The sequence below is a fragment of the Bubalus bubalis genome, chromosome 3, assembly GCF_019923935.1.
Source record: "Bubalus bubalis isolate 160015118507 breed Murrah chromosome 3, NDDB_SH_1, whole genome shotgun sequence".
NCBI classification, from domain to species: Eukaryota; Metazoa; Chordata; class Mammalia; order Artiodactyla; family Bovidae; genus Bubalus; species Bubalus bubalis.
The window spans coordinates 101946393-101959260 of NC_059159.1; the positions used below are offsets into that span (position 1 = coordinate 101946393).

At 36.3% G+C, this 12868-nt stretch overlaps 1 protein-coding gene across 5 annotated transcripts in view; it reads right to left on the bottom strand.

Moving 5' to 3' along the window:
* JAK2 (Janus kinase 2) overlaps positions 1–12868 on the bottom strand; it is a 120223-nt gene that overhangs the window by 8831 nt on the left and 98524 nt on the right. For all 5 annotated transcript variants that reach the window (XM_006068203.4, XM_006068204.4, XM_044939907.2 and 2 more), the window contains 6 exons: positions 11135–11286; positions 10830–10980; positions 9992–10128; positions 4855–5044; positions 4127–4251; positions 3552–3724 (listed from right to left, as the gene is read on the bottom strand). In XM_006068203.4, the coding sequence (XP_006068265.1) occupies positions 3552–3724; positions 4127–4251; positions 4855–5044; positions 9992–10128; positions 10830–10980; positions 11135–11286 (928 nt within the window). The remainder of the gene's footprint in view (positions 1–3551; positions 3725–4126; positions 4252–4854; positions 5045–9991; positions 10129–10829; positions 10981–11134; positions 11287–12868) is intronic.

The following is a 12868-nucleotide window of genomic DNA, read 5'->3' on the forward strand; positions in this document are numbered from 1 at the left end:
ATTTACAGTTAGTACAAAATATTAGCTATATTCTCCATGTTGAACAAATATATCCCCGTAGCCTATCTTACATCCAGTAGTTTGTACCTCCCATTCGGCCACCCCCATAATGCCCCTCCCTACTTGTAACCACTAGTTTACTCTCTGTATCTGTGAGTCTGCTTCTTTTTTTGTTATATTCACTAGTTTGTTGTATTTTTGATCTCAAATATAAGTGATATCATACAGTATTTATCTTTCTCTGTCTGACCCTCTAAATTCATCCATGTTGTTGCAAATGACAAAATTTCATTATTTTTTAAGGCTAAGTAGTATTCCATTGTATGTGTATGTACATACAATTGCATCATGTGTGTATGTATCTATGTATACATAAAAGAGATTCATTTCAGAAGTAAAGACACACACAGACTAGATGGAAGGGAAAATATATTTATAAATACACATTTATACATATATAGGAGCACCAAAATATATAAAGCAAATATTATCAGACCTAAAGGGAGAAATTAAAAACAATACAATAACAACAGTAGGGGACTTTAACACCCCACTTACAGCAGTGGATAGATCCTTCACAGAAAAATCAATAAGGAAACAGCTGGCCTTAAATGACATATTAGGTGAGATGGAGTTCAAAGGTATGTACAGAATACTCATTCTTCTAAGGTGCACATGGAATATTTCAAGACAGATCACATATTAAGCCACGAGTTGTCTCAATAATTCAAGAAGACTGAAATCATATCAACCATCCTTTCCAATGGTATGAAATTAGAGATCACGGTAAGAAAACTGGAAAACCACAAAAATATGAAGATTAAATAACATGCTGGGGCTTCCCTGGTGGTCCAGTGGTTAAGAATCCACCTTGCAATACAGGCGACACTGGTTCAATTCCTCGTCTGGGAAGATTGCATATGCCACGAGACAACTAAGCCCATGTGCCACAACTACTGAGTCCATGCTCTACAGCCTACAAGCTGCAGCTACTGAGCCCCTGTACAACTACTGAAGCCTGCACACCCTAGAGCCCATGCTATCCAACAGGAGAAGCCACCGCAACAGAAGCCAGGGCACTGCAATTAGAAAACAGCCCCTGTTAGCCACACTAGAGAAAGCCGGAGCACAGCAACAAAGATCCAGTGCAGCCAAAAATAATAAACATAAAATTTAAAAAATAAACATGCTACTAAACAACTAGTAGGTCAATTCAGAAATCAAAAGAGAAAAATAACATCCAAAGACAAATGAAAACAGAAATAAAGCACACCAAAATCTACTGAATGCACCAAAAGTAGTTCTAGGAAGGAAGCTCATAACAATACAGGCCTACCTCAAGAAATAAGAAAAATCTCACAGTCTGAATTTACACCTAAAGTAACTAGAAAAAGAAGATCAAAGTCCTAAGTTATTAGAAGGAAGGAAAGAACAAAGACGAGGGCAGAAATAAAGACTGAAAATGGCAGAAAGTGAAGAGGAACTGAAGAGCCTCTTGATGAAGGTGAAAGAGGACAGTAAAAAGCTGGCTTAAAACTCAACATTCAAAAAACTAAGATCATGGCATCTGGTCCCATCACTTCATGGCAAATAGATAGTGAAACAATGGAAACAGTGACAGATTTTATTTTCTTAGGCTCCAAAATCACTGGATGGTGACTGTAGCCATGGTATTAAAAGATGCTTGCTCTTTGGAAGAAAAGCTATGACCAACCTAAATAACTATTAAAGTGCTGCACTCAATATGTCAGCAACTTTGAAAAACTCGGCAGTGGCCACGGGACAGGAAAAAGTTGATCTTCATCCCAATTCCCAAGAAGCAGAGTACTAAAGAATGCTCAAACTACCAGACAATTGAACTCATTTCCCATGCTAGTAAGGTTATGCTCAAAATCCCCTAAGCTAGGCTTCAGCACTACATGAACCGAGAACTTCCAGATGTTCAAGCAAGAACAACTTGGAGATCAAGTTGCCAACATTCACTGGATCAAGGCAATTCCAGAAAAATATCTACCTGTTTCACTGACTACGCTAAAGTCTGTGATAGTGTGGATCACAAAAATCTGGAAAATTCTTCAAGAGATGGTAATACCAGACCATCTTACCTGTCTCCTGAGAAACATGTATGCCGGTCAACAAGCAACAGCTAGAACCTTATATGGAATAACTGACTGGTTCAAAATTGAGAGAGGAGTATGAAAAGGCTGTTTATTGTCACCCTGTTTATTTAACTTACACACAGAGCACATAATGCGAAATGCTGGGCTGGATGAGTTACAAGCTGTAATCAAGACTGCTGGGAGAAATATCAACAACTTCAGATATGCAGATGATACCACTTTAGTGGCAGAAAGCAAAGAGGAACTAAAGAACCTCTAAAGAGGAGAATGAAAAAGCTGGCTTAAAACTCAATATTACAAAACCAAGATCACAGCATCTGATCCCATCACTTCATGGCAAATAGAGCAGGGGAAAAGGTGGAAGCAGTGATAGATTTCCTCTTCTTGGGCTCTAAAATCACTGCAGATGGTGACTGCAGCCATGAAATTAGAAGACGCTTGCTTCTTGGAAGAAAGCTATAATAAACCTAGACAGTATATTAAAAAGGAAGGACATCAGTTTGCTGACTAAGGTCCATATAGTCAAGGCTATGGTCTTTCCAGTAGTCATGTATGGATGTGAGAACTGGACCATAAGGAAGGTAGAGCGCCAAAGAATTGATGCTTTCAAACTGTGGTGCTGGAGAAGACTCTTGAGAGTCCCGTGGACCGCAAGGAGAACAAACCAGTCAATCTTAAAGCAAAGAGATCAAAATCCATCAACTTTGAATACTCACTGGAAGGACTGAGGCTGAAGCTGAAGCTCTAGAATTTTGGTCACCTGATGCGAACAGCTGACTCATTGGAAAAGTCCCTGAAGCTAGGAAAGATTGAGGGCAGAAGGAGAAGAGGGCATCAGAGGATGAGATAGCTGGATGGCATCACTGATACAATCGACATGAACTTGGGCAAACTCCGGGACAGATGGTGAAGGACAGGGAGGCCTGGTGTGCTACAGTCCATGGGGTCGCAGAGAGTCAGACACAACATGGCTACTGAACAACAACAGCACTCAAAGCAATCTACAGATCTAATGCAATTCTTATCGAAACTCCACAGAACTAGAAAAAATTCTCAAGTTTGTATGAAACTACAAAAGATCCTTTGAGAAAGGGAACAACCTTGATAAAGAAGAACAAAGCTGGAGGTAGCATGGAGAAAGGACAGTTCTTCAATAAATGGTGTTGAGAAAACTGCACAGATATATGCAAAAGCATGAAATTAGACCATTATCTTACACGACATATAAAAATTAACATCAAAACAGATTAAAAACTTGAATGTTTGACCCAAAACCATAAAATTCCCAGTGGAAAACATAGGGAGTGGAAAACATCAATCAACTTCATTGATTATTATTATAAATATATAAATGATAAACTACTAAAAATAAAAATAAAGCTTGAAGTTTGTGCTCTAAAACTTCATTTTATGGTACTAAAACATACTCACCAGAATATGGGACTTTCACCAGGCTCTTTCACTTTGTAGTACTCTTTGTCTTGTGGCAAGACTTTGGTTAATCCAAAATCTCCTATTTTAACTCTGTTTTCATTCTCCACTAATATATTCCTTGTTGCCAGATCCCTGTGGATATATCTTTTTGTACCAAGATATTCCATCCCCTATGGATAAAATAACATTTTTATTTCAGCCAGCTTAATAAACATAAACAATTTAGTCTTCTGGTTACCTACTCCCTTAATTATCTAAGGAAAATTCTAGAGAAAATAGAAAAAGATATATTATTTCTTAATAATTACTTCAACGTATTCTCTTTATTTGGGCTTCCCTGTGGCTCAGATGGTAAAGAATCCACCTGTGATACAGGAGACCTAGGTTCAATCCTTGGGTCAGGAAGATCTTCTGGAGAAGGGAATGGCTACCCACTCCAATAATCTTGCCTAGAGAAACCCATGAACAAAGGAGTCTGGCGGGCTCCATGGGGTCCCAAAAGAGTCAGACATGACTGAGCAACTAAACACAAACTCTTTTCATTTACAACAAATAGTCAGGATATTAGGTACCTTGCATATCTGAGATGTGTACTGCAGAAGTTTTTTATGATCTATCCGTTCTTTATGTTTTTGGAGATAGTCTCGTAAACTTCCATATGGTAAATACTCCATAATTAATCTTAGATTATGCCGGCCTATTAACACACAAATGAGAACGTAATGTTTTATTCTGCCATGTTTTATTGATGAACTAATATAAGATAACTGTGTATGAATGACCTAAAGAGATATAAAATCTGAGTCTAAGATGACAAAACCTGATTATAAATTAAAGGTCATGTGGTAGTTAGGAACACTGACTTTCTGAATCAAAATGGTCTGAACATAAAGTTTTAGAAATACTTATGTTTTAATCTCCTGTAACCATTTATGCAAATCAAAATAAGCTGATGAGAAAGCTTACTTTCTCTTCATCTATACTGAATAAAAAGGATCTAATTAAAAAATAATATTTTCATAGAAAATATGAACAATTTCTTTCTTTAGAAATGATATTCCCTTACGCTAAAGCAAAAATGGTAACCACCATCCTCACTGAAAAGAATGATCAGCCAAGTAATCAAGGATTTCCTGTAGTTAAAGCCCAACACCAAACACAATCTCCAGTCATAAAGAATGTTTCCTTCTCTGGGCACTGGAATATTTTAAGTCCAGATCTTGAGACATCATATGTTTCTATCACCCAGTATGCCAAAGACATATCCTAAGTTCAAAAAAAGTATCAATGGGCAACATACCAGCACTGTAGCAGACTCCTTTGTACTTTACAATGTTGTCATGCTGCAAGGATTTAAGGATTTCAATTTCTCTTTCGAAGTCTCTGAGGTGCTCTTCAGTACTGTGCTGGAGCTTTTTCACAGCCACCACCTCCCCAGTATTGTCTTGTAGAGGGTCATACCGGCACATCTCCACACTCCCAAAATTACCCTTAAACAACACATATCACATTAAGATAGAAATCTCAAGTTTTCTAGAAAAATTACTAATTCTGATTATACAGTCAATTTCAGCAGCTAGAAATAGAAGATGTATCTCTAAACTCACATTAAACAACTTTCAGAAAAAGGAGATAATATTTTAGTAGGTGGATAGTAAGCCTAAATATTTAATTTCTCCAAAAGGAATTAGAGGCTGAAATATAAATAACTTCAAAAAGGCATCATAACAAAACATAAACATTATTTTTTAAGATAAGCCAAAGGACATGCCAGGGAATTTCTAAATTTCTGTCACTAACTTCCAGGAAGAACTTTTCTTTTTCACAATATAGACGATGATATCACTGTCAGTGAGCTGTATGGAATAAGGGTCTGTTATGGACTGAATGTCCATGTCCCATCCCCTCAAATTTGTATGATAAAGCCCTAACCCCAATGTGGTGGAGACAGGGCCTCTGAAGAGGTCATAAAGGTTAAATAAGGTCATAAGAGTGAGGCCTTCATCCTGTAAGGCTACTGCCATTACAAGAAGAGGAAGAGACACCAGTGCTCTCTGCCGCATGAGGACACATAGTGAGAACGTTGCCATGTGGCAAGCTAAGAAGAGAGCCTTCACCAGAACTTGAACCCTACTGGAACCTTGATCTTAAGACTTATCTCGAGAACTTTGAGAAAAAAAATGTCTGCTACTTAAGCCAAGGTCATGCTGTGTCATTGGTAGCTTCTGTAATTATCTCCCAATATTCTCTACATTCTGATATTCAAGCTCTTTTAAAATCCCCTTCCTTTGAGTGTAGGCTATAAACTCATTTATACTGAACACTGACTGAAAGTAAAAGAGAGTGAAAGACTGAAGGCAGGAGGAGAAGGGGACAACAGAGGATGAGATGGTTAGACAGCATCACTGACTTGATGGACATGATTTTGAGCAAGCTCTGGGAGTTGGTGATGGACAGGGAAGCCTGGTGTGCTGCAGTCCATGGGGTCACATAGAGTTGGACATGACTGAGTGACTGAACTGAACTGACAGTGAACAGAATATGGCAAGAGTGAGAAGATGCCACACCTGAGATAAGGATATAAAAAGACTATGGCTTTGATCTTGGGTGTTTGCTCTCAGGTCCCATGTTGTGAGGCAGCCTGTGGAGAGGCCCATGTAAGTGAGCTAGGAAGCAGATATTCTGAGGCCTATCAATAGCCAGGTGACAAGCTTGAAAGTAAGTCTTTCCCTAGTTAAGCTTTCAAATGAAACTGCAAGACCTGGCTGACACCTTGGTTGCAGTCTTTTGAGAGACCCTGCACTAGAATCATCCAGCTTCTTGACTCACCTAATGAATGTTTTTTGTTTTTTTTTTTCAGCTGTTAAGTTTTAGGGTAATTTGTTGCAGAGCAATAGATGATGAATATACCAAATAACCTAGACTTAGTTTTGTCATTGCTACACTCTCTGAAACATTCTCAAGAATATTTTACAAAGGATGACATCAAAGTATTAATAAACTAAGCCAATGTATAATATAGCCCCCAATGTTTAGCTCTGGCAAAACTGGATCAGAACATTTAGTTTAGATTTAATACCTAAGTGAGGCCTTCACATTGTGTCCATGCCAAAAATCCAGTTCATAAGGCCACATGGTACAGAACCCTATACTACCAAGCTTAGAGGAAGAATGAGGGCTTACCACTATGATTGGACCTACTAAGAAGTAAGCCTTTTCTATCTTACTTAAAATATAGGTTGGTGCAAAAGTATTTGTGGTTTTGCACTGAACTCTGCTGTTTGATATTGGAATACATTCTTTAACAAATATGATTATGTTATACATCATTTTAATGCACATTTCCCACTTTATGGAATTTTGCTAATGACTTATTACTTGTTGTTTAATTTATATTTATTTTAGACTAGGGAAATGATGTTAGACAAAAAACAAATTTGAGCAATTCAAAATAGGTCATAAAGCAGAGGAGACAATTCGCAACATCAACAATGCATTTGGCCCAGGAACTGCTAACAAATGTGCAGTGGTGGTTCAAGAAGTTTTGCAAAGGAGTTGAGAGTCTTGAAGATGAGGAGAACAGTGGCTGGCCACTGGAAGTTGACAACGACCAATTCAGAGGATCATCAAACCTGATCCTCTTACAACTACACAAAAAGTTGCCAAAGAACAGTCTATGGTCATTCAACATTTGCAGCAAACTGGAAAGGTGAAAAAGCTGGGTGCCTCATGAGCTAACCACAAATCAAAAAAAGTAAGATATGAATTTTGAAGTGGGTGTGCAGGGGACCAGGCGTGTAAATGCAGATATATTCACAGACACAGAGGTAAACAAGGATGATGTGTGTGTGCAGCATGGGGGAAATCAGAAGATAAACAGTACCTGTCGTCATGGTTTCTCTGCATGAAAGAAGGGCCTGAACTGGAAGGAAGGGAAAAATCAGGGGAAGGGAAGAACCAGACCAAAAATGCAGGTAAGGGAATTAATGAATCACAGTTGTTCATGAAGCTTGTTTCTGTGTGTAAAATTATGCCTGTATGTTTATATGTAAGGGAAGTAAAGTCAATTAATGCCACAGAGGAAATAAATCAATATCTAACAGTATGTTATTTCTTGCTGGCAGTTCTACCAAAGTTTATAAACAAAAGGATCTAGGAACATGTAGTAGAAAATCCCAGGAAAAACAGAGGTAGGGTTTGTGATATTAAAATCTAATTTTCACACCAGTCAGAATGGCTGAGATCCAAAAGTCTACAAGTAATAAATGCTGGAGAGGGTGTGGAGAAAAGGGAACCCTCTTCCAGTGTTGGTGGGAATGCAAACTAGTACAGCCACTATGGAGAACAGCGTGGAGATTCCTTAAAAAACTGGAAATAGAACTGCCTTATGATCCAGCAATTCCACTGCTGGGCATACACACTGAGGAAACCAGAAGGGAAAGAGACACGTGTACCCCAATGTTCATCGCAGCACTGTTTATAATAGCCAGGACATAGAAGCAACCTAGATGTCCATCAGCAGATGAATGGATAAGAAAGCTATGGTACATATACACAATGGAGTATTACTCAGCCATTAAAAAGAATACATTTGAATCAGTTCTAATGAGGTGGATGAAACTGGAGCCTATTATACAGAGTGAAGTAAGCCAGAAAGAAAAACACCAATATAGTATACTAACGCATATATATGGAATTTAGAAAGATGGTAACAATAACCCTGTGTACGAGACAGCAAGAGAGACACTGATGTATAGAACAGTCTTATGGACTCTGTGGGAGAAGAAGAGGGTGGGGAAGATTTGGGAGAATGGCATTGAAACATGTAAAATATCATGTATGAAACGAGTTGCCAGTCCAGGTTCGATGCACGATACTGGATGCTTGGGGCTGGTGCACTGGGACGACCCAGAGGGATGGTATGGGGAGGGAGGGGGGAGGAGGGTTCAGGATGGGGAATACATGTATACCTGTGGCGGATTCATTTTGATGTTTGGCAAAACTAATACAATTATGTAAAGTTTAAAAATAAAATAAAATTTAAAAAAAAATCATCATTTCAAAGTGTTGTCTTCTTTTATTCTATGCAACAATGAACCATTTCTCAATCTGATTGTGACATGCAATGAAAAGTGTATTCTATACAACCAGCTCAGTGGCTGGACTGAGAAGAAGCTCCAAAGCACTTCCCAAAGCCGAACTTTGGGAGGTTTGGTAAAAGGTTTTGACAAAAAAGGTCATGATCACTGTTTGGTGATCTGCTGCCTGTCTGATCCACTATAGTTTTCTGAACCCTGGCGAAACCATTCCATCTGAGAAGTATGCCCAGCAACTCGATGAGATGCACCTAAAACTGCAATGCTTGAAGCCAGCACTAGTCAACAGAAAGAACCCCAATTCTTCTCCATGAAAACACTCAACCACACACGACACAACAAATGCTTCAAAAGTTGAATGAACCGCTCTACGAAGTTCTGCCTCATTCTCCATATTCAGCTGACATCTTGCCAACTGACTACCACTTCTTCAAGCATCTCAATGATTTTTTGCAGGGAAAATGCATTCCAAAAGTCAGTCGAATCCTGAAGCACAGATTTTTATGCTACAGGTATAAACAAACTTATTTCTCATTGGCAAAAATGTGCTGATTGTAATGGTTCCTATTTTGATTAATAAAGATGTGTTTGAGCCTAGTTCTAATGGCTTAAAATTTACGGTCTGAAACTACAATAACTTTTTTACCAGCCTAAAATGTAGGCTATGCCTGACTGTGTTCCCTTTCAGAAGAGAGAAACTGTCTGCTAGTAAACATGCCTTCTCCAGTCAACATCTGGACTCTGAATGAGCAAGCAGATTAATTATTTCTCCCTTAGGTGACTAAAAAAGGAGGCAGGCGGAAAGGCTTATTAATTGTTCTTTTCTCTATCTCATAACTAAGAGCTCTCTACCAAGAAAGAATCTCATGGTCAAATTAATTGGGAAAAATATAGCTTAATTTATCCTCCTTTTGAAAATGTTCAATGCACAGTACATGTTAAAGGTTCCAACAAATTTTTCAGTAAAGACAGCTATTTAACACAGCATTTCCCCAAAACCTGAAAACTAAGCCTTTTTTCTATAAACACCTTTTAAAAACTTTTTATTTTATATTGAAGTATAGTTGATTAATAATGCTGTGCTAGTTTTAAGTGTAGAGCAAAGTGATTCAGTTATACATATACATGTATCTGTTCTTTTTTCAAATTCTTTTCTCATTTAGGTTGTTATAAAATATTGAGCAGAGTTTCTTGTGTTATGTAGTAGGTACTTGCTGGTTATACAAACACTCTAAAACTCTGTGGAAAGTGAACTTTAGAGAGTCTCTTAAGTCTTTTCTCCCCTAAATAAAATGTTTTATGATTACACTTCAATTATTTAAAAATCTTCTGACACTTTACCTTGCCAAGTTGCTGTAGAAATTTCAAGTGTCTTTCTTCAAATTGTGTAGGGTCTCGGTCTTCAAAAGCACCAGAAAATCCTAGGGCACCTATTCTCATATTTGGTAACATGTCATTTTCTGTTAATAGTTCATAATCTGGAGAAATAAATAACATTTCTAACATAATCTGGCAAATCCATTCTCTGGGTTAAAATTATTCTTATTCAGGCTGACCAAAATAATCATAATGAGTTAGAAACACTAAATACAAATTGATACAAGGCAACTCTGAACATTTAGACTGTTAATGGAAGCCTTGAATTATAACTCATAATTGGACAGGTTTTTGGTAAAGATTTTTGCAAAGGATAAATGAATACTTTCCAAAATAGGCAATTTTAATATTTATAAAGTAAGTTAGTATGCCGATTTTTGTGGCAAGAAGAGCAAGCAGTATTGGAACAGAAAATATTTATGGGTCAGACACAGGTATATTTAGCTAAGTTTTTTAAGGAGGAGAGGACAAACAAAAATCTACTTCATATTTAGAAAATTAATCAGCTATATGTGAGAGCTAGTTTAAAAAACGAAGAATTGTTTATAAAAAAATCAAATAAGCTTCTCAAGTGTACTACTCATTAAATAGCAAACCAAAGTGAGGTTATTAAAAGGGTAAAAGCCTTTTATGAAAATACTTCACAATCAATGAGACTAGAATACGTATAAGGTAGAAAAAGTCATATGAATGTAAGAAATTAAGAGGGTCTAAAAGACATCAGGGAACTTTCCAGAGGGGGATTACAAAATTAGTAAGGATTTATTAAATACATCAGTAAGATTGTTCCAACAGTACATACCTGGAGTAAACAAACTATTAAGATCTCTTATAATGGCTCTGAAAGAAGGTCTAAAATCTGGTTCATAATCCATGCAATTATTAATAAGATTTGCTAATTCTGTCCACTTTGGCGCAGGAAGCTGGTGCCTGTCTTCATAAAACTGTAGTTTCTATAATTAAAGAACCACATGTTGAGAATAAATTATAAATGCCATGTCAACCTTTTTTTTTTAAACATAAAATCGGCTAAAGAATATCAAATAATGTGAAAGAAATATTAGGGATCACAAAGTAATTACAACTTCACTGTTTATATAAACTTACTCTTTGAGAATCCAAAGCACTCAGAGGCTTATCTCCTCCACTGCAGATTTCCCACAATGTGGTACCAAAACTCCATTTGTCTGTTGCCAGGTTTAGATTTTTAGGATTTTCAATGCATTCAGGTGGTACCCATGGTATTCTCTCCTGCAGGACTTTTAAATGATAGTAAAAAAAAAAATGCTTAAATAACTCCCTTAATAAAACATTTCTTATATATGTTAATAATTTCACACAAATTGAAATAATCAAATCATTTTAATTTGCTTGGGGGAGGGGGTACGTTCATGCATATACACATGCTTAAGGGCCAGAAGGGACCTCTGAGATCACCTAATTCAATATCTCAGCTTTAACAATGCCAACGTTAAGACCCATAATGATTGAATAATTTGCCCGAAGTTATACAATTTGTTAATAGCACAGAATTAGTTACTGTACAATGAATCCTGGATTGACTAAATTTTACATTAAACCACAGTGTTTCAACTACTGCCCTGTTCTCTCTACCCTTTCCTAATAGCTATGCATTCACAATATTTTTTTCCCCATACATTTTTTCCCAAATTGCTTCTTGATATATTTTTTACTTCTTAACAATGTATAAACAATAAAGGTAATGTTAACATCATTTCAATCTGTACTAATGACTCAATAGTAGTGACTATTCTAACCTGCAGATGAAAAACAAGGGCCAATAGGCAAATGAATGATTAAATTATACCAAGATATTCTTGCCACAATATTGATATACATAGGTTCTGCCAAGACCATGGAATCTTCCAAGTTAATTTTTTGATGTCTTTGATCCCATCAGAAAAATGATATTCACAAAAGGAGGGAACACTTTAACTTTACCCTCTGGTATTCTGGCATAGACAGAATGATAGAAGATAGATATTTTGGTAAAGCAATATGAATATTTCTGATGCATAATTAAGAGATTTTAAGAGTACAGAGTCCTTTCTCCTTCATACGAATATATATTCTCTTTCTTCACATTCCATTCCAAAGGGTAAAATCCCCAAGTATCAGATCTAAATTCCTATACCATTTTCTGCCCTATAGTCCCTGTCCTCACTGTCATATAAAGGTACAGAGTTCAACTACTATTAGCTCAAAAAAGAAACCATGCATCAATGTACAAAAGTTGGTAAATCTGGATTTTAAATGTAGAATATTCAATTAGAGAAATTAGCTAGTTCAATGAAACACAATTACAACACTATTTGTAAAAAAAACTTGACCAAAACTTGACCATTTGTAAAAAAATTTGACCAAAAAAAAACTCCTCTTTGACTGAAATTTTTAATTTTGTTAAGGATGTTATCAACACAAAAGAAAAGTAAAAGAAGTCATAATTAGCTGAATAATTAAATAAAATAAAAATTTCAAACTAGAAATATTTCTTCTCAAATTTTTATTTAATGACTAAAGAGAATAAAAATTCAGAAAATTTACTTGTGATTCAAAGACTGATATTAAAAAATTCCACAATATTGGATAAAACCTGACATTTCATACTTAATTAGGAATTAAAACTGCTTCAAAAAATCACTTTACAGTTCATGGAAACGTAAGAAAGGACAAATCTAAGATGTAACTATAATTTAGGTTGCTGAAAATGGTAACTAAATTTATTAAGCAAGAATATGTCAATAAAATAGTGTTTGAGAAAAATTAACAGCATGATTTTTATACCTCTTTCCAAGCAAAGGTTAATAAAGTTAAATTTGA